General features: G+C 44.9%; 1 protein-coding gene across 1 annotated transcript in view; it reads left to right on the top strand.

Moving 5' to 3' along the window:
- Window positions 1-22,815, top strand: part of PDE7A (phosphodiesterase 7A) — a 333,862-nt gene that overhangs the window by 300,855 nt on the left and 10,192 nt on the right. Inside the window, exons 11-12 of the mRNA XM_030215118.1 lie at window positions 10,838-10,934; window positions 13,611-13,691. Coding sequence (XP_030070978.1) covers window positions 10,838-10,934; window positions 13,611-13,691 — 178 coding nt within the window. The remainder of the gene's footprint in view (window positions 1-10,837; window positions 10,935-13,610; window positions 13,692-22,815) is intronic.

The raw sequence follows: 22,815 nt of genomic DNA, 5'->3' as shown, positions 1-22,815 counted from the left end.
TCCCCCCCTCACTGCCCCGCCCTCGTGTCAAAATGTAGTGACGTCAGAGGGCAGAACAGTGAGCGGGAAGGGAACGCTGGAGGCGAGCTGACATCAGGATGTTACCAATAGAAGGGAAGCCAGCCAGGCCAGCCAGAAAACGATGAGGTACAAAGGAAGAGAGAATCGCGGCAAATCGAGGGGAGGGCAGAGCAGAATTGAGGGACATGGATGGGAGGAGAGGACAGGAGAGAAGAGAATTGCGGGGCACGGATGGGAGGGAAGAGGAGAATTGCTGGACATGGAGGGGAGGGAAGGGAAGAATCGCTGGACATGGAGGGGAGGGCAGGGGAGAGACAAAAAAATCGCTTACAGGAGAGCCTTTCTAAGGCCCGTTTCATTGTTGAGGAAACGGGCTAGGTTCCACTAGTAATATATAATAGAACATTTTAATAGCTAGCTTAGGGTATAAGCAAATATGGAATATATACTTTCAAAAAGGAGGTACATCCTAATAAAATAAATATAGATAGGTATGAGGAGTTAGAAAATAAGGTGACTAAAGGAAAGCTGCACATGAGGTCAGAGAGATGATTCAATGTTATCTCAACTAGGAGTGGATAAACATGTCCTGCTGCAGTATGTGCAGCCTGTGTCACTCCTTGTGTGTGAGACTAAGAAGTTAGTTTTTCTTCCATTAAAGGCCTGGTTGAGGAGCTAAGCTTTCACCTGCTTCATGAAGTACTGATAGTCTTGTGTTAAGCGGAGCCTTTCAGGGAGTGCATTCCAGAGTGTGGGGGCTAGTTCGGAGAAGTCTCACTTGGAGAGGGTGTGGTTAGGGATACCCCTTGGGAGGACCTTAGTGTCCTTGGAGGTGTGTAGAGAGCAGAGAATGACACGGGGACAAAGTTTGTGTCCGTCCCCACGCCGTCCCCGCAGGTTCTGTCCCTGCCCCGTCTCTGCGGGCTCTGTCCTCATCTGCAGAAGCCTCGAACACATATGATTTTATATTTAAATCTTTTTATTAAAATATAAAAAGGAACAATATGCTGTGCAACTGTTGTGTATAAATTACAAATAGAGAACAATAATAACAATGAGTAGCTATAATAACCCTCCTTCCCACCACCACCCTCTCTACCCTTCCAACCCCAACAATAGATGATTTGTACTATACCAAGGAATCCTAGTTCACACTGTTAAAATGTCCAGGGGTATAAAATGCAACCCGTTCTATATGCCCTTATTTATCTGTGGATAAATAAGAAATCATCAACAATCTCAGGATTCAGTCTAGCTCTCCTGTCTTCCACAGTCCTTTCTGGAATAGAAGTTGTCTTCTTAGAAGATGTGCTGGTAGCAGGATGTACAGGATCTCTCATGCAAATTTTGCTAGTTGTGGTCAGTATGTTTGCTTGTTTTTCCAAAAAATCAAAATATCTTTGTAGGCATCACTTAAACATAACAGTCCAGTTCATTAACAGGCTTCAAAGTAGAAAATGACACAGGGACAAAGTTTGTCCCTTGTCCCCGTCCCTGTGGGCTCTGTCCATGCCCTGTCCCCATCCCTGTGGTTACTGCGGTTCCCAGTCCCCATGTCATTCTCTAGTAGAGAGTCATCCTGTTCTTCAAGTACTCGGGGCCATTTCCTTTAAGGGCCTTGAAGATCAGAGTTTTAAATTTAGCTCTGTATTGTGCTGGTAGCCAGTGAAGTTTTTGCAAAAATAGTGTGATGTCACATCGCTTGCAACCTTCTATGAGTCTTGCTGCAGCATTCTGAATCAATTGGAGCTGGTGCAGACCCTTTGAAATCAGACCATTGAAGAGTGCATTACAGCAATCCAGTCTTGATGTTATCATGGCATGCACAACTGGGATAAGATTTTCCTTCTCAGTGTAAAAAGAGAGGCAGTGTAGCTGTCGCAAATAGTAGAAGCAGCTCTTGAAGGTTGCTTGGATTTGGGGAATCAGAGTAAGTGTTGAGTCTAACTGTATTCCAGGGTTCCTGATTTGAGGGGGAGTTCGTACTTCCTAAAAGAGATTTTGATGTCAGGTACATGTCCACTTGTGTTAGGGACCCAGAGAGGCTCAGTTTTACTTGGGTTCAGCTAAAGTTTGTTGTGCTTAGTCCATTCTTGAATTGATTTTAGACAGGTAATTAGTTTATTCAGGGCTAAAAGAAAATCCTTGAGAATATGGAAGAAGGAACCGACTGAAAATAATAAGAAACGGCATAAGGAATGTCAAGTCAAATGCAAAGTGCTGATAAGAAAAGCTAAGAGGGACTTCGAAAAAAAGATTGCGTTGGAGGCAAAAACACATAGTAAAAAATTTTTTAAGGTATATTAAAAGCAGGAAGCCGGCAAAAGAATCATTTGGACCACTAGATGACCGAGGAGTAAAAGGGGCGATCAGGGAAAGCCGTAGCGGAGAGATTAAATGAATTCTTTGCTTTGGTCTTCACCGAGGAAGATTTGGGTGGGATACCAGTGCCGGAAATGGTATTCGAAGCTGACGAGTCGGAGAAACTTAATGAATTCTCTGTAAACCTGGAGGATGTAATGGGGCAGTTCTACAAACTGAAGAGTAGCAAATCTGGACCAGATGGTATTCATCCCAGAGTACTGATAGAACTGAAAAATGAGCTTGCGGAGCTATTGTTAGAAATATGTAATTTATCCTTAAAATCGAGCATAGTACCGGAAGATTGGAGGGTGGCCAATGTAACGCCGATTTTTAAAAAAGGTTCCAGAAGAGATCCGGGAAATTATAGACCGGTGAGTCTGACGTCGGTGCCGGGCAAAATGGTAGAGACTATTATTAAAAAACAAAATTACAGAGCATATTCAAAAACATGGATTAATGAGACAGTCAACATGGATTTAGTGAAGGGAAATCTTGCCTCACCAATCTACTACATTTCTTTGAAGGGGTGAACAAACATGTGGATAAAGGTGAGCCAGTTGATATTGTGTATCTGGATTTTCAGAAGGTGTTTGACAAAGTACCTCATGAAAGACTCCAGAGGAAATTGGAGAGTCATGGGATAGGATGTAGGGCTCTATTGTGGATTAAAAACTGGTTAAAAGATAGAAAACAGAGAGTAGGGTTAAATGGTCAGTATTCTCAATGGAGAAGGGTAGTTAGTGGGGTTCCCCAGGGCTCTGTGCTGGGACCACTGCTTTTTAACATATTTATAAATGACCTAGAGATGGGAATAACTAGTGAGGTAATTAAATTTGCTGATGACACAAAGTTATTCCAAGTCGTTAAATCGCGGGAGGATTGTGAAAAGTTACAAGCGGACCTTGGGAGACTGGGCGTCTAAATGGCAGATGACGTTTAATGTGAGCAAGTGCAAAGTGATGCATGTGGGAAAGAGGAAGCCAAATTATAGCTACGTCATGCAAGTTTCCACGTTAGGAGTCATGGACCAAGAAAGGGATCTAGGTGTTGTCGTTGATGATACTTTGAAACCTTCTGCTCAGTGTGCTGCTGCGGCTAACAAAGCAAATAGAATGTTAGGTATTATTAGGAAAGGAATGGAAAACAAAAATGAGGACATTATAATGCCTTTGTATCTCTCCATGGTGCGACCGCACCTCGAATATTGTGTTCAATTCTGGTCGCCGCATCTCAAAAAAGATATAGTGGAATTAGAAAAGGTGCAGAGAAGGGCGATGAAAATGATAAAGGGGATGGGACAACTTCCCTATGAGGAAAGGCTAAAGCGGCTAGGGCTCTTCAGCTTGGGAGAAAAGGCGACTGAGGGGAGATATGATAGAGGTCTATAAAATAATGAGTGGAGGTGAATGGGTAAATGTGAAGCGTCTGTTCATGCTTTCCAAAAATACTAGGATTAGGGATTCGATGAAGCTACAATGTAGTAAATTTAAAACGAATCGGAGAAAATGTTTCTTCACTCAACGTGTAATTAAACTCTGGAATTCGTTGCCAGAGAATGTGGTAAAGGCAGTTAGCTTAGCGGAGTTTTAAAAAGGTTTGGACGGCTTCCTAAAGGAAAAGTCCATAGACCGTTATTTAGTGGACTTGGGGAAAATCCACTATTTGTGACCTGGATTGGCCACTGTTGGAAACAGGATGCTGGGCTCGATGGACCTTTGGTCTTTCCCAGTATGGCAATACTTATGTACTTATGTAGGGCTGTAGTTAAGTCAGGTTCAGTGGGTATGAGTAGCTGCACATCATCCTGCTGTCTCAGTATGGCAATACTTATGTACTTATATCTTTGTAGATGTAGAACTGAGTGTCCTTTGACTGAATCAGCTTGGCTAGTGCTTTGAGGTAGATATTGAACAGAATGGATGACAATATCGATCCTTGTGGTTCCCCACAGGTCAGCACCCATGGTGGTGATGAGGTGCTGCCTAAATATCCCATATATTTATCATGGACAAATTTAAACATTTAAAAAAAATCTATACTTTTTTTTTGTAATGGAACACTATTCTTGATCCAGTTTAAAGGAACAGTTTATTTATGCTCAAAAGTATGTAAAGTCTGTTTCTTTCGTAGACTGGATAAACTAATAACAAAAGTCTCTCTAAATTCAAGTAGTAGTCTTCCTGCAGCTGGTTCCTGACAGGGCCCCACAGTCTTAATGTGCACTGGTCTCGTCTTAAAGGTTAAACAAAACCAGACTTGACTCTATCCTGGCCTCAAGGATTAGCAGTTCACAATGTTGCAAGATATACTTGACCTGAATTAAATTTCTGCTGCTTATAGCTATGTGGTGAAAACATCTGCTGCTTTTGTCCTCCCTAGGCCTCTCTAGTGTAACCGAGCCTCTCTGATGTAACTATGCTTATGAGCTTTCTTCCTGGACCATGCCCTCCCTGCTCTGTCTTCACTGAGCCACACCCTCTCTGCTCTGTATTACAAGGTTTCGGTGGTATTGTGAGGGATTGTTAAGAGGGACTGGTAACTTCATGCATACTACACGTATCCTGTCCCTCAGTTCAGCCATGCCCTGTTGAGTACCTGCATTAACGAGGTCGACCTCCCAAGAAAGGAAATCGGCATTCTGATGATCCTGGTCAACTTTGTGCTATACATGAAATTGGGAACCACATTTTTTTTTTTAAAAGTATGATTCATGCATTGGATTCATTATTGCGGGCCAGCCGCTTGAGGGGTTCATGGTCCGTAATCAGCATAGAGGGGGACACCCTAGCAGATAGTTTTGGAATGTTCCTAGTACCCACTTGATAGCTAAGGCCGCCTTCTTGATTATAGTGCATTTCTCCCAGGGAAGCAATTTCTGTCAGATGAAAGCCACAGGGTGCTCTTCCGCATCAACCTCTTGGGCCAAGACTGCACTAAGGCCCTTGTCAGATGCATCAGTTAGCCTTGACTTCAATAGACCATTCATGGTGCAAACCAGAACTGACTTGGAGCAGAGGGCACTTTTCAAGCCTCAGAAGGCGGCGTTCAATACAGAAGACCAACAGACGTCATTTGGAGCCGTCTTCTGCAAATGGCAGAAGACTAAAAATTTGCCAGATCCAACATGGAGAACTAAGCCTAATGCTGGACAGACTAATACAATCTGTGGCCCGCAAATGACAGGTGAAGCTTCAGCAGCTCCAGTGCTGCAGATCACTTTGTCACATACTGTGAGTGACTGTGCTGTGCATCTCAGGAGGGAGGGGACGACATCTTGACTGGTAAGTTGAATACTGTCTGTAATACTTGGGGATATTATATACATATGACCAAGACTGTCATCATGTTTGGCTATCTATATGGTTGGCATGGTGGAGACTTGACAACCAGTGTTTAAGCATGGGTGGTTGGGCCCATGCAGGGTGATGGGTATGGCTCTGGCCACCTTGTTGGGCAGTATGAATGGACTGTGCAGGTCTTTTGCTGCCATCATTTACTGTGTAATGGTTCTGCCTTCTCTAGAATTAACTGCTCGTAATAACCAACTAGACACAGAAAGGCATCTAGGTAATCACCTCCACTTTCCAGATCTGTAACCTGTCCTCCGAGGCAGCATTTTATTCAGGTTTGCAGTTAACTTCATTTCTCTCAGAGGTCCAAGACTATTGCTGCCTGAATCAAATGAGTGTTCCAATCTTTATATGACAGTGTCATCCAGGTTTGCAGCCACATAACCACCATGCAGTTTCAACAGGCATTGGAATGTAGCAGGAGCCCACATAGTCCGAAGAGCAGCACCATAAACTGGAACAACCCTGAGGTGTTGACGACCATCTTTTCCCTGAGAGCAGGAATAAGGGGCACCTGCCAATACCACTTGGTCAGGTTTAATGTTGAAATAAACTGAGCATCTCCCAGTCTTTGATTAATTTATCCACTCTTGGAACTGGATATGCTTTTTGTTTGGATACTGCATTCACCTTCTGGAAGTCAATGCGAAAACAAATACTCCCATCTGGCTTAGGAACCAGTATGAAGGGGAATGACCAGTTCAGTATCACTTTCAATTCTTTAGCCACAGTCTGCTGTCGGGCCTCTGGAATCTGATATGGATGCTGTTGAACTACCACTCCAGGGTCTTTGATAATATAATGATAATAGGATGCAAGATATGTCTGGCCTGGGATACTGGAAAAGACAACTAGCTGCTCCAAATCTGCTTTCTGGATGGCACAGAGCTGGTCTCCAAATAGGACTTGAAGGAGCTTGGGCTATGACGGGATCTCAGGTCCAAAGTCATCTTTCTGGACCAGTGCTGCAGTCACAGGGAACCCACTTCTTTAGTAAGTTCACATGGGAGATTTTTGATTGATTTTGTTTATCTGGTTGAGCTACCTTGTAGTTGATGGGTGCTACTTTCTCATTTATTCCTAGGGCACTTGCTTATTTGCACTGCATCTTCCTCTCCGATGAGGGCAGAAGTACCAGAACTCTGTCTCCAAGTTGGAAGATCTGTTGCACTGCCGCACGATAATATGTTTGGGCTTGTCCTGCTTAGGTCTTCTCCATGCAGAGTTTTGCAGCCTCCTGTACTTTTCTTCAGCCTTTCCTGCATTTCCAATACATAATCCACCAGGTTTTGACCTGGACGTTGGTGTTCTTCCTAGGTTTCTCTGATGATATCCAGGATTCTCCTAAGTCACCTTCCATAGAGTATCTCGAATGAAGAGCACCCAGTTAAATTCGGGGACACATCCCATAGGAAAGTAGAGTGTCCCAGTTCTTCATATCCTCAGCAACAAACTTCTTCAACATTTCCTTAAGGGTTTTGTTGAATCGCTCAACCTAGACCGCTCTGTGATTGGAAGGTTCAGTGTGTACACTTTCAACAGAGTGCATACTTTTGTTACATGACACTTGACACAAAGGGTGTTCCCTGGTCTTTAAAGGATCTCTGTGGGTATTCCCATGCATGAAAAAACTTACCTACTGTGGTTGTTTTCATGTTGCATAACAAAATGGCCTCTGAATAGCAAGTTGTATAATCCAGGAAGATCAGAATATACTTGTTGACACATTTGGTTCATTCCAGTGACCTCATGAAATCCATGACCATCCTTTCGAGCAGTGTCTGATGATGGGTGTAGGCATGAGAGGGGCAGGTAGAACCCTTGCAGGGCTGTTTTAACGGGCAGATTGGGCATGATTGGCAGTACATTTATACCTGTTTGAACAACCCTGGTCAGAAAAATTGGTCCATAATGCACTCCTGGATTTTCTCTTCTCTCAAGTGGCCCTCTAACAAATGACTGTGTGTCAGCTGCATTACCTGCTTACAGTAGGGCTTAGGGGCTAATAACTTCTGAACCTCTTCTCCCTCTAGGGTACCCTCAACTACCCTGTATAGTAAATCGTGCTTCATTATAAAATATGAGAGACCTGTCTTAGTGGGGGCCCTGGTTGCCTACAGAGATCCCATCTACCACTAGTACCTTAGCTCAGGCTTCTGTAAAGGACTCGGCTTCCATTTGTGCTCTTTTGAAATTACCAGGATTGTCCTTCCCACTTCACTCAGGTAAACTATAGTCTGGGTCATCCTCAAGGGGTCTCTTTAGGCAATACAGGGATGGGCAGATTCAGTTGAAATGCTAGTCTCAGCAGTGTCTGGGACATTTGGTCCAGAGAGCTCTGTTGCATCTCTACCAATTTTGCAAAACTTATTGTTAAAGCTGCTGCTGCTGCTCAGAATGTGTCTGTATGAATTGTGGCTGCTGCTACTGCGGGAACTGCTATTACTACTGCTGGCCCTCCATTAAGCTTCTCTGTGATTAGGCCATAACACTCTCCCCACTAATGCACTCTGTCACTGAAGCAAACAAAAACAAAAGGTCTGCCTGTTCAGCTCTGACTACACTTCTGTCCCTTCTCTGGGATAGGGCTAATCCCTTTAGCCTAATTATCTGTGCTGTAGTGAGGTGCAAGCCCTAGAGGTTAGTGGATTTTGCTACCTTTACATTGGACATTGTAGATCCACCACCAGAACTAAATGTGGTAGTGTGTGGCATGGAGCCTCAACAAAGAGTCTGTGTGCACTAGTCTTGTCTTAAAGGTTAATCAAAACCAGGCTTGGCTTCAAGGATTAGCAGTTCACAAAGTTCCAAGGTAAACTTGGCCTACCTGAATTAAACTTCTGCTGCTTATAGCTATGTGTTGAAGGCACCTGCTGAAGGGCTGCTCTTGTCTTCTCTGGGTTTCTCTAGCTTAGCTGTTGCTCAGGAGTTTTATCCTTGGACTACATCTTCCCTTTACTGAGCCATGCCCTCTCTGCTTTGTATTATGGGGTTTAAAGTGGATCTGTGAGGAAGTGTTAAGGGGGACCAGTAACTCCTTATACACTCACTCATAGTAGTGCCCATATTACAAAATATTACATATACTTCTCCCTATACATCTAATACGTCTTGTAGAAGCATTTTTTTTGTGAAAATATAGATAGATATGTAGATTTAGATAGTTGTTATGCAATTGGTCTGTTTATGTTGCTTATTTAAACATGAATATATGAAAAGTATTTGCTTATAGTGGAGGTAGTGCATTTAGGTATATCTTATACATGTTCATTGTGGATTTCCTGAAAACCACACTTATTTGTAGCTGACAGCTCAGATTTGCTTACTAATGATGGTGGAAATTTTCCTAAAGGACCATTTGACTCAATAGTAATTCACTTTTGCCCAGTTGCCCCTGTCAACATTTCTGTATCTCTTTCTGATTGCTAGGAAGCATAACCAAGATACAGTTATCCATGTTAAGAAGAGAAAGGGAGTAGGACTTGATATACTGCCTTTCTGTGGTTTTCCAGTCTTAAATGTGTCTGGAGTGGATTTCTCCTGTTTGGTCAGCAGATGGTGCATGTTTATGCTTAAAGCTTTTACAGAGGACTGACTTCTCTTTCTTTTAGTTGGCACACAGATAATAGGAAGTGCCTGCAGTGATGTAACCAATTTTTATTTGAAACTCGACTGTTCTGGGCTCTGATTGGCCTAGAGTTTGAAATTATCCAGCAGATGCTGGCTGTTGCTTCAGTTTCGGTCTGGGAGAAGAGAGAGAAAGATCTTTTTGCTGAAGGTCTGTGAACACATATATACCCTGATCTCTTCAGGTACTTTCTAGGAAGTATGCAAATGTTTAATTAGTTTTCTAATTGATCCATTTTTCAGTTACTTGTTACTGTTTGCTATGTGTTCATTTATTTTTTGTCCACTGTTCCAAGTTCTGAGAAGAAACGCATTTGTTTGTTCGTTCTGCCTGTCTGGACTAATAAAGAATCCTGGTGGTTTGTGTGTTGGGTCTGTGAGTTCTTTCTGGGAACTGGGACCACTGGGAGTGTGGCTTCAGTAACCTAGAAATCACTAGGATAATCTGAGAGCGGGAGACTCACCCCCAGAGGCAGTTGTGACCCAGTCAGTGGGAGGAGGGTGCTAGTGTAGAGCAAAAGCAGCAGGTGCAGGCAGATCTGAGCTGTTCTGGGAATAGAACCCTGTAAGTGGCTGTGGGGTTAACCCCAGGTGGGTGTCTAGGCATTTCGTGACAGCCTTCTAGTATATAAACCATTTCTTTACCCTTTTTTATCCTCTTTAACACCAAGCATACTTAAATTCTGTCATGGATGTGCTTGCTATTAGCTCATGAGACAGTTGGCAGTCTCTAATCCATATCTGGTAAATTAAAGTTCCTAGAGACAGCACATTCCATTTGTATGTCATCCTTTTGAGGTCTTTTAACATGATCACATCTATTGCTTCGGCCTGTTTTTGAGTTATGTTACTCCCATATAAAAGTTGTTTTTAGATTTTATTTTCCAGAGCACCCCACAATTCCTGCCTACCCATATTTCTACTGTATGCAGCTTTTCCTCCCTTTTTTTCTCTCGTACTTAGCCTTTTAAGTTTTTATTTCCTGGTTTATTTTCAATTCTAGACCCAATTTCCATTGAAACTCTAATTTCAACAACTCCTAACTTTGCCTCTGTCATGGTCTCTTCGGAATGCACATGTGTTGGATACTGACACAAAACCCAGTCTCAAGGAATGTTGTTTGCTCCTCTTTCCCTCCTTCTAAAAAATGGATTGTGAAAGGAGTTGGGGTAGGTTTTGATTAAACTGCCAGTGCAGGAATGTGGACGTCAAGTCAGGTCCTTAAATGAGATGATGAATAGATAGAAGATGCCTTCTAGAAATCATATTAGCACAATCTCTGAAGTACCCCCTGCCTCCCGTAGTCCCAATTCTAAACTTGTACAAGTGGCGTTCATAGATATATGAACTTTAATTACACCACTTTATAACCATATCACATCCTTAGTGATATGACACTCTGTTGCTGACCATTTAAAATTGAAATTGCTTAATGTGTGTATAGTGTTTCATTTCATGCTCGTCTTATTTTCTAGATGGCTTTGAAGTGTGCAGATATTTGTAACCCATGCCGGACTTGGGAATTAAGCAAACACTGGAGTGAAAAAGTAACAGAGGAATTCTTTAATCAAGGCAAGTAGAAAAACAAAAATGAGTAGGCCCTGAAATCAAAGTTGGAGTGGCCTAGTGGTTAGAGTGGTGGACTTTGGTCCTGGGGAACTGGGTTCGATTCCCACTGCAGGCACAGGCAGCTCCTTGTGACTCTGGGCAAGTCACTTAACCCTCCATTGCCCCAGGTACAAATAAGTACCTAAGCCGCATTGAGCCTGCCATCCATGAGTGGGAAAGCGCGGGATACAAAAAAAAATGTTGCAGACTTTCAGGGGCTTCGCTGGCAGCATAGTTTGTTTTTTTTTAATTTGTACCCCGCGCTTTCCCACTCATAGCAGGCTCAATGTGGCTTAGGTACTTATTTGTACCTGGGGGGGGTTAAATGACTTGCCCAGAGTCACAAGGAGCTGCCTGTGCCTGCAGTGGGAATCGAACCCAGTTCCCCAGGACCAAAGTCCACCACTCTAACCACTAGCCACTCAGAATGTAATTTGGTTTCTATGTAGTCCCGTCCCTTGCTGCTGGGGAGGGGAAAACACTTCAGGACTAGAGGCTGGAATAAGAGAGACAATCAGACTTGGGTATAGGCGCAACCAGTAAAAATCTTTATTGGTATCTCACTAAGCCAGTACAAAATAATTGTTCTCTCTGGAGCAGGTTGTCACACAGAAAAGCCAGATGCAAAGACTGAATAACAAAACTGCTCAGCACAACTTTCTCATTCTCAGTTATCATATATATACTGTTGTAAGTTTTGTTTCTCCTAAATCATGTGATTTCTCCTAAACTAACATGATCATATATGGATTTTCCTGTTTCCTTCCATTACACAATATAGTAATATACAAAAATGGCAATCTCCTCTAGTCTGTCATCCTCTCCTGCTTGTGTTCACATGCACACTTTGTGGCCATTGGCTAATCCCTTATCAGTAAAGCGTGCTTCCAGCGTGCAAAAAAACATGTTGCAAACTACCCTGTTTCCCCGAAAGTAAGACATCCCCCGAAAATAAGACCTAGTAGAGGTTTTCCTGAATTGGTAGATATAAGGCCTCCCCCGAAAGTAAGACCTAGCAAATTTTTGTTTGAAAGCAAGGCCGCCCCCGGGCCGGCCCCCCCCCCCCACCCCCACCCTTGGTCGCCGGGCCCCCCTCCACCCACCCTCTGTCGCTCCTGGAACTAACCTTAAACGCCTCCTTTCACCTTCGCAGCAAGCAGCAGCAGGGCAGACCTCTCCTTCTTTCCGTGCCCCGCCCTTGCGGACGTTACGTCAGGCAAGGGTGGGACATGGAAGGAAGGAGTGGCCTGCCCTGCTGCTGCTTGCTGCGAAGGTGAAAGGAGGCGTTTAAGGTTAGTTCCTGGAGCGACGGAGGGCGGGCGGGCCAACCCCGATGTTTCCCCGAAAAGTAAGACAGCCCCTGAAAATAAGACCTAGCGCATTTTTGGGGGCAAAAATTAGTATAAGACAGTGTCTTATTTTCGGGGAAACACGGTAGTATGAAATACCTGGTGTTCTGCTCTTTGAACACATATTTCCAGTGGAATATCTTAGACTTTGCAGGGTCCTCAGTCTCTCATCACCATCAAGGTTATATCCATGTGTATCTGCCTTATATGGGCAACATAGCCTCAGTTCCTCCTGAGTCTGCACTCTGCCTACATTCAGCTGCAGGGAGAAAGTAAAATTATGCTGATGACAGCAAAACTAGGAAATCTGAGGGCTAGCAGGGCCATCTTACAGTCCTAGTATAGGGAGGAATATACATTTCTTACCTGGATAAGTACTGAATGGAAAGGACCAAACTGGTCAGCATGTAGCCTGATAAGTTTTGAGCATGATGTTAATGGTATATGTCATAATTAGGTGATGGTACCCACCCCAGGTAAGGTAAATTGTCAGTCAAATTGTTTGAGGTGAGGGAGGAATTATGAAGATATGTATTCGGTATCTGTAATTAAGTATCTGAATCTCATTAAAGTCGAATAAAAATTTAGGAAACCCCATTTCTTTTTCTTTTCATTTCTGTGCCAATTTTCACAAAAATGCCTTTAAACTGCCTAAAATTGGAAAAAATAGATAAGTCGTAAAATACACAATATAAGTGCTTATTATGTCAAAATAAAACATCAGTAAAGTAATTAAGTTTAACCCAACTACCCTCCCAAGAGGGATCAAAAAATAATTGAAAACATCCACATACCTTTATATATGCCTTAGGTAAACAAGAGCCTACATTTAAATAAGGATCCACTCATAAATCTCAAAAACAGCATTAAACCACTGAAGTGCACCACTTAGAGGGGTAAGCTCCTTTGATATGAGGACCAACTAAAATCACGGATGCTGCTGATGTCTTAAGGGACAAGGACTAAAACACCAGACTGCTAGGCCAGAACTAGGCCTCCGGAGAGACTTGAGGCAGTAGTAGGGGCTGCAGATGGAAAACGGCAATCCCATCCCTCTTGCTGCTGCTTCTGAAGATGGGGGGACATGTGAATTTATATTTTAACATGCCATTTAAAACTACTTGCAATTGTTGCTCTTCTCTTTTAAGAGTCAACAGGAGCTTGCAGCTGATCCACTGGCAAGAATATTTCTTTCTATATAGATAACTTAAAAATGATTATTCTGTATTACAAAAGATTAACAACTCAAAGTAGAGTACGACTGGTTTTAATTGATATATTTTTTCTTTAGGAGATGTGGAAAGGAAATACAAACTGGACATGAGTCCCCTGTGTGATCGACGTAAAGAAAAGATGTCCGATATCCAGATTGGTAAAATAGTTACTACTTTCCAGGAAAAAATATACAGCAACATGTCTCTTAATTGGCCTCATGTTTGAATAAGGCATACAGTAATCTTATATCTACCTAACTAGCTAATCCTGGCTATTTTTCCACTTACCATTTCAAAATTTTAAAGTTTTGAAAATAATTTGTTAGGATCTACTTGAATATGACGGTTCATGCATTTTTCACATTTTTTCAGGCTGTTATAATTCCCCCTGCATTATGGACTGCAGGGGGATACAGGTAGCAGTAAAAAGAATAAGTTGTAAACTAAGAAAGGGAAAAGAAATTGGGTGGAAAAACATAGGAAACCTGTTCTTGTACTGTTGAAAATGTTTTCTACTGCTTTTTCGTAAGCTTCTCAGTTCACTGCTATGTTTTAAAATAAATTAACTGTCCTCTTGGTATATAGTACAGTTTTTCAAATTTAGGCATGAGTTGTAGTAATCACCCTGTATCAGTCTTTGCTGATCAGAGAGATTCTCTAAAGGCAAGCAGTTCTCCACAGATGAGTAGAATAAAATTAGTCTTGCTAGTTCATGACATCCAAAAGTACCAACCCAGATCAGCTCTCTTAGAACTCAAGAGGAAAGAAATGGGTTCTGCATATGGGCAGATGTTCCATACAGCTGCCCACCTCACTGGTCCTCTTAGTCTGTGGTGCCACAAAAATGTGTCTTTCAGTGTTTTCATGCCACAGGTCATAAGTACATAAGTAATGCCACACTGGGAAAAGACCAAGGGTCCATCGAGCCCAGCATCCTGTCCACGACAGTGGCCAATCCAGGCCAAGGGCACCTCAACCTTCCCAAACGTACAAACATTCTATACATGTTATTCCCGGAATTGTGGATTTTTCCCAAGTCCATTTAGTAGCGGTTTATGGACTTATTCTTTAGGAAACCGTCTAACCCCTTTTTTAAACTCTGCCAAGCTAACCGCCTTCACCACGTTCTCCAGAAACGAATTCCAGAGTTTAATTACGCGTTGGGTGAAGAAACATTTTCTCCGATTTGTTTTCAATTTACTACACTGTAGTTTCATCGCATGCCCCCCCCCCCCCAGTCCTAGTATTTTTGGAAAGCGTGAACAGACGCTTCACATCCACCTATTCCACTCCACTCATTATTTTATATACCTCTATCATGTCTCCCCTCAGCCGTCTCTTCTCCAAGCTGAAAAGCCCTAGCCTCCTTAGTCTTCCTTCATAGGGAAGTCGTCCCATCCCTGCTATCATTTTAGTCGCCCTTCGCTGCACCTTTTCCAATTCCACCATATCTTTCTTCAGATGCGGCGACCAGAATTGAACACAAAACTCAAGGTGCGGTCGCACCATGGAGCGATATAACGGCATTATAACATCCTCACACCTGTTTTCCATACCTTTCCTAATAATACCCAACATTCTATTCGTTTTCCGAGCCGCAGCAGCACAATGAGCAGAAGGGTTCAGTGTATTATCGACGACGACACCCAGATCCCTTTCTTGGTCCGTAACTCCTAACGTGGAACCTTGCATGATGTAGCTATAATTGGGGTTCTTTTTTCCCCACATGCATCACCTTGCACTTGCTCACATTAAACGTCATCTGCCATTTAGCCGCCCAGTCTCGTAAAGTCCTTTTGTAATTTTTCACAATCCTGTCGCGAGTTAAAGACTTTGAATAACTTTGTGTCATCAGCAAATTTAATTACCTCGTTACTTACTCCCATCTCTAAATCATTTATAAATATATTAAAAAGCAGCGGTCCTAGCACAGACCCCTGAGGAACCCCACTAACTACCCTTCTCCATTGTGAATACTGCCCATTTAACCCCACTCTCTGTTTCCTATCCTTCAACCAGTTTTTAATCCACAATAGGATTTTTCCTCCTATCCCATGACCCTCCAATTTCCTCTGTAACCTTTCATGAGGTACCTTGTCAAACGCCTTTTGAAAATCCAGATACACAATATCAACCAGCTCCCCTTTGTCCACATCTTTGTTTACTCCTTCAAAGAATTGAAGTAAATTGGTCAGGCAAGATTTCCCCACACAAAAGCCGTGCTGACTCGGTCTCAGTAATCCATGTCCTCGGATGTGCTGTGTAATTTTGTTTTTAATAATAGCCTCTACCATTTTCCCCAGCACCGACGTCAGACTCGCCGGTCTATAATTTCCCGGATCTCCCCTGGAACCTTTTTTAAAAATGGGCGTTACATTGGCCACCCTCCAATCTTCCGGTACCACGCTCAATTTTAAGGATAAATTGTGAGGCGGACGGTAGTACACTCCTATCACCGTCCTTTTCCCTTTTATACATGGAATTTCAACCCACAATGATTCAAGGGTGTGATTTGTGTCCTGCTGAATTTGTAATCTATCTGAGTCAAGGCTCTCGTTAATATAGAATGCTACCCCTCCACCAGTCCGGTCCACCCTATCACTACGATATACTTTGTACCCCGGTATGACAGTGTCCCACTGGTTATCCTCCTTCCACCAGGTCTCAGTATTGCCTGTTATATCCAATTTTTCATTTAGTGAAATATATTCCAACTCTCCCATCTTATTTCTTAGACTCCTAGCATTTACATATAGACATTTCAAAGTATGTTTGTTGTTCCTATTTGCATGATGCTTAGTACTGGACACTACTGATTTGCCATCTTTTGTCTGATCTTTAGTTGTATTTAAGGGCACCTGGCCTACCACGGTCTGTTGCGCAACCTCACTATCCAGAAACCCTATCTTCCCTGTTTGTGAGGTATGTTTGCAAGATACCTTATCCCGAACCATGCGACTGTCGCCCTTCCCCCCATTTCTAGTTTAAAAACTGCTCTATCTCCTTTTTAAAAGCCGACGCCAGCAGCCTGGTCCCACCCTGGTTAAGGTGGAGCCCATCCTTTTGGAATAGGCTCCCCCTTCCCCAGAATGTTGCCCAGTTCCTAACAAATCTAAAACCCTCCTCCCTGCACCATTGTCTCATCCACACATTGAGACTCCGGAGCTCTGCCTGTCTCTTGGGCCCTGCGTGTGGAACAGGTAGCATTTCAGAAAATGCTACCCTAGAGGATCTGGATTTGAGCTTTCTATCTAAGAGCCTAAATTTGGCTTCCAGAACCTCTCTCCCACATTTTCCTACGTCATTGGTACCCACATGTACCAAGACAGCCGACTCCTCCCCAGCACTATCTAGAACCCTATCTAGGTGACGCGTGAGGTCCTCCACCTTCGCACCAGGCAGGCAAGTCACCAGGCGATCCTCACGTCCACCAGCCACCCAGCTGTCTATATGCCTAATGATCAAATCACCAACTACAACAGCTGTCCTAACCTTTCCCTCCCGGGCAACACTTGGAGACATATCCTCAGTCCTCCTCCAGGGTAGCACAAGGGCTACCAGACTGGAGGTCGGACTTCTGTACAACATCCCTGTAGGTCTCCTGTATGTACCTCTCTGTCTCCCTCAGCTCCACCAAGTCTGCTATTCTAGCCTCAAGAGAACGGACACGTTCTCTAAGAGCTAGGAGCTCTTTGCATCGGGCGCAAACATATGACATCTCACCAACTGGGAGATAATCATACATGTGACACTCAATGCAAAAGACTGGATAGCACCCCCTCTCGCTGCTGACGTCCATCTTAGTGTTTTTGAGTTTTTCAATAATTTAAAACTTGGTACAGTATTAAGGATATTAGCCTAATATAAAAGTGTCTTTTAGTTTACATAGTATATTGTGTGATTTATTTAGTGTTTCCTTCTTAGATGGTAATGAAATGTATTTAAAACCCTGTAAGAGCACTCCTTGCTTGTTACCCTAATTAAAATAACTGACTATAAATGAAGAGTTGTCCTAGGTGAGGGTGGGTGGGAATGCTAAATTTGATCCTGCAGTGGCTGTTAGATTCTATCTGTTAATGCTGTGGTACAAAGCTTTTAAAACTAAGTGGAAAAGACTATGGAGATTAGTTGTTAAAATTTGCTTTTTATATTTTTATTTTTGCCTAACACTAACCTACAATTCCTCCTTTAAACCCCAATCTTTAAGTTCCCAAAGCACAAAGCAAAGTAGCGTTCACTTACCAGAGAAATGTCCTCTTCTCTCAGAACTTCTCAGAAAGGTCCTATTGCTCGGTACTTTTTCCAGTGGAATCAAATATGTAGATTAGTGTCACTTAGGAGGAGTCAGCATATTCTTTAGCAGCAGCAGCATCTCCGGCACAGCATTCTCTGTCTTTGCCCCCTGTTCAGTATCCCTTTTTCTCTCTTCTCCATGCTCTGCCTATCATTTTGCACTTCTATTCAGTCTCTGAATTCTCTTCCATTACTTTTATTTCATTTATTTTGTTTGAAGAAAGGAAAACTTTCCTTTACTGCATATTGCAAGCAGTCTCTTAGTCTTCTCATGATCTGAGCTGTGTCTATGCCTAGCCCTCCTGGACACCACACAAAGTGGAGGCACACAAAATCCCTACTTACAACAACCAGAGAAAGTCCAAGGTGTAGGGTGGGTAGGCTCTTCAAGAAACCAAGGGAGATGTAGGTTCAGCAAGGTGAACTGTTATTGAAATTAATAAGAGTATTTTATTAATTTCAATAAAGATCACCTTGCCGAACCTACATCTCCCTTGGTTTTCTTGAAGAGCCTACCCACCCTACTCCTTGGACTTTTTCTAGCCCTCCTGGAGAACAACATCAACAACAACAAAAATTCCCCAATGCCCTGCATAAAGTGAACCATCCAGGGACATGTGCAAAGTGAAAAAAATAATTACAATTTGTAAACTAAGTGATGTGGTAGCCATGTAAGTCAACTTTTGCAAGTAATAAATAGAAATAAAACAAAATATAGAAAAGAAAAGGTGCCTCTTAATTGGACTAACTTAATACATTTTTTGATTAGCTTTTGAAATAAGCATATGTTGGCAAACCTCAGTATATATAAGTGAACACAAAGGCACAATGACAGTCTCACTGGAAGAGGGTGGGGTGGGTTAGGTGATAAACAGGGGGAAGCTGGGTGCATGAGAGATAGGAAGAAATGGATGGTAGGTAAGAACGTGACAAAGCAGTAGAATTTTATGGTTTATATTTAAGTCCCATTTTGTGGGTGTCAAAATATTTAATCATTTTTACTTCAAAGGTCTTAAGTTCCTGGAAAAGTGTCCTTTTAGTATTCTCACCATATATTCATTGATGCTGTGTTCTGGTTTTGTAAAGTGCTGTCCCACAGCGGTGACATCCTGTTTGGCATTGGCATTTTTCATATGATGAAGAAAGACTAAGGAGGCTAGGGCTTTTCAGCTTGGAGAAGAGACGGCTGAGGGGAGACATGATAGAGGTATATAAAATGAATGGAACAGGTGGATGTGAAGCGTCTGTTCACACTTTCCAAAAATACTAGGACAAGGGGTCATGCGATGAAACTACAGTGTAGTAAATTTAAAACAAATCGGAGAAAATATTTCTTCACCCAACGCGTAATTAAACTCTGGAATTCGTTGCCAGAGAATGTGGTGAAGGCGGTTAGCTTGGCAGAGTTTAAAAAGGGGTTAGATGGTTTCCTAAAGGACAAGTCCATAAACCACTACTAAATGGACTTGGGAAAAATCCACAATTCCAGGAATAACATGTATAGAATGTGTGTACGTTTGGGAAGCTTGCCAGGTGCCCTTGGCATGGATTGGCCGCTGTCGTGGACAGGATGCTGGGCTCGGTGGACCCTTGGTCTTTTCCCAGTGTGGCATTACTTATGTGTAGATTAAATCTCATCTTTAGCATCTGGCTTGTTTCTCCAATATAGCACCCTTCTTCACACTTTTTACACTGAATGATATATATCTTATTTGAAGACAAGCATTATGTTTAATATTTTTCCTTTATGAATGACTTTGTTGGGATCCTGTGAAATGTGTTGGCACAGTTTGCAGCTAAGTATATAGCAAGGTTCTCCGAGGACAAGCAGGCTGCTTGTTCTCACTGATGGGTGACGTCCACGGCAGCCCCTCCAATCGGAATCTTCACTAGCAAAGTCCTTTGCTAGCCCTCGCGCGCACCGCGCATGCGCGGCCGTCTCCCGCCCGAAACCGGCTCGAGCCGGCCAGTCTTCTTTCGTCCGCACTCGGTACGGTCGTGTTTTCGCCGTGTCGAGCCCCGGAAAGTCGACCTCGCGCGTCCTTTTTCGACGTGTTTTTTCCTTCGGAAAATCCTCAAAAACTGTTTGGGAAGTGCTCCGGAAGCCCTCTCGGGTTTCGTTTGCCCCTTCCCGTATTTTTCAGATTTTGCCCCGATAAGTTTTCTTTCATCGTCGGGGTAGGCCTCTTTTCGGCCTCGGTCGAGATTTTTCTCCCTCAAAGTTTTGGTGCTCATTTTCGCCATTTCGGCCTTTGATTTCGCCGGCTTGATTTTTCCGCCCATGACATCGAAGCCTTCCAGCGGCTTCAAGAAGTGCACCCAGTGCGCCCGGGTAATCTCACTCACTGACAGGCACGGGTCGTGTCTTCAGTGTCTGGGGGCCGAGCACCGCCCTCAGGCCTGTAGTCTGTGTTCCCTTTTGCAAAGGCGGACTCAGGTAGCGAGATTGGCCCAGTGGAACGTTTTGTTCTCGGGCTCTTCGTCGGCATCAGCACCGGGGGTATTGAGTGCATCGACGTCTTCAGCGTCCAGAGCTTCATCCTCGGCCGCCAGTGCATCGAGTGCGGCGCCGAGACATCGGATAGCTGCATCGACGTCGGTGGTACTGGGACCTCGTCTGCTGATGTCGTCGGACGGTGGTGCATCGTCTGGAGTGCAGGTGAGGGCTGTCCATTCCCCTGCTGGTGGCGGTGAGCCTTCAGGTGGGTCTCCCCCCTACCCTGAGGGCTCCTGCGGTACAGCCCCCCCGAGACCGACCTCCTTCGGCCTCGGCCCCGAGGAAGCGACGGCTGGATTCTACGTCCTCCTCGTCGGTACCGGGGAAGCTCCGGTGACATGCTTCGTTCCAAGAAGTCGAAGAAGCATCGTCACCGGTCCCCTTCCCGTGTCGGTACCGAGAGCTCTGGGGTCGCCGAGGGAGTCGGCACCCAGCAGGCATCGGCACCGAGAGGACCGCATCACCCTCTGTTCAGGAGGTGTCGATGCGCTCCCACTTTGACAGCCCGGAACAGCCTCCACGCCCGGAACAGGTTCTGACGTCGACGCCTGCATCGACTTCCATGCCTTTCTCTGCAGCCGCTCTGAACGAGAGCCTCCGGGCCGTTCTCCCAGAGATCCTGGGAGAGCTGTTGCGCCCTACCCCTCCGGTACCGGCGGTGCTTGCGCCTCCGTACCGTCGAGCGTGGCGCCGGCTGCCCATCGACCGAGGTGAGGTCTCCGGTGTCGGTACCCGCGTGCGGTGCCGGCTGCCGTCGCCTCCCAGTAAGGCTCCCCGACTACGTCGGCGGAGGGAGCTTCGCCGATGCGGGCGAGGGAGTCTATCTCTCGACGCCCCCATCGTGGACGTGGCTCCACGGAGTCGAGTCGGGCACGGTTGCAGACACAGGTCCGTGAACTTGTGTCTGACACCGAGGGTGAGGCCTCGTGGGAAGAGGAAGAAGACCCCAGATATTTCTCTGACGAGGAGTCTGAGGGTCTTCCTTCCGATCCCACTCCCTCTCCTGAAAGACAGCTTTCCCCTCCTGAGAGTCTGTCTTTCGCTTCCTTTGTCCGGGAGATGTCTACAGCCATCCCCTTCCCGGTGGTTGTGGAGGACGAGCCCAGGGCTGAAATGTTTGAGCTCCTGGACTATCCTTCTCCACCTAAGGAAGCGTCCACTGTTCCCCTGCACCATGTCCTCAAAAAGACATTGCTGGCGAACTGGACCAAGCCTTTAACTAATCCCCACATCCCCAAGAAGATCGAGTCCCAGTACCGGATCCATGGGGACCCAGATCTGATGCGCACTCAGTTGCCTCATGATTCTGGAGTTGTGGATCTGGCCCTAAAGAAGGCTAAGAGTTCTAGGGAGCATGCTTCGGCGCCCCCGGGCAAGGACTCTAGAACCTTAGACTCCTTTGGGAGGAAGGCCTACCATTCTTCTATGCTCGTGGCCAAAATTCAGTCTTACCAGCTCTACACGAGCATACACATGCGGAACATGTGCGGCAGTTGGCGGGCTTGGTTGATGCTCTCCCCCCCTGAGCAAGCCAAGCCTTTTCAGGAGGTGGTCAGGCAGCTGAAGGCGTGCAGAAAATTCCTGGCCAGAGGGGTGTATGACACTTTTGATGTTGCGTCCAGGGCCGCTGCTCAAGGTGTGGTGATGCGCAGGCTCTCATGGCTGCGTGCCTCCGACCTGGAGAATAGAATCCAGCAGCGGATTGCGGACTCGCCTTGCCGTGCGGGATAATATTTTTGGAGAGAAAGTCGAACAGGTGGTAGAGCAGCTCCACCAGCGGGACACCGCATTCGACAAGTTCTCCCGCCAGCAGCCTTCAGCCTCTACCTCTACAGGTAGAAGATTTTTTGGGGGAAGGAAGACTGTTCCCTACTCTTCTGGCAAGCGTAGGTACAATCCTCCTTCTCGACAGCCTGCGCCCAGGCTAAGCCCCAGCGCGCGCGCTCTCGTCAGCAGCGTGCGCCTCAGCAAGGCCCCTCGGCTCCCCAGCAAAAGCAAGGGACGAGCTTTTGACTGGCTCCAGCAGAGCATAGCCGACATCCAAGTGTCAGTACCCGGGCGACCTGCCAGTCGGAGGGAGGTTGAAAGCTTTTCACCAAAGGTGGCCTCTCATAACCTCCGATCAGTGGGTTCTCCAAATAGTCCGGCAAGGATACACCCTCAATTTGGCCTCAAAACCTCCAAATTGTCCACCGGGAGCTCAGTCTTACAGCTTCCAGCACAAGCAGGTACTTGCAGAGGAACTCTCCGCCCTTCTCAGCGCCAATGCGGTCGAGCCCGTGCCATCCGGGCAAGAAGGGCTGGGATTCTATTCCAGGTACTTCCTTGTGGAAAAGAAAACAGGGGGGATGCGTCCCATCCTAGACCTAAGGGCCCTGAACAAATATCTGGTCAAAGAAAAGTTCAGGATGCTTTCCCTGGGCACCCTACTTCCCATGATTCAGGAAAACGATTGGCTATGCTCTCTGGACTTGAAGGATGCCTACACACAC

The sequence above is a fragment of the Microcaecilia unicolor genome, chromosome 1 (genome assembly GCF_901765095.1).
Source record: "Microcaecilia unicolor chromosome 1, aMicUni1.1, whole genome shotgun sequence".
NCBI lineage: Eukaryota > Metazoa > Chordata > Amphibia > Gymnophiona > Siphonopidae > Microcaecilia > Microcaecilia unicolor.
Note: the sequence above shows the minus strand (reverse complement) of the source record. Positions and strands in the feature narration are given on the sequence as shown.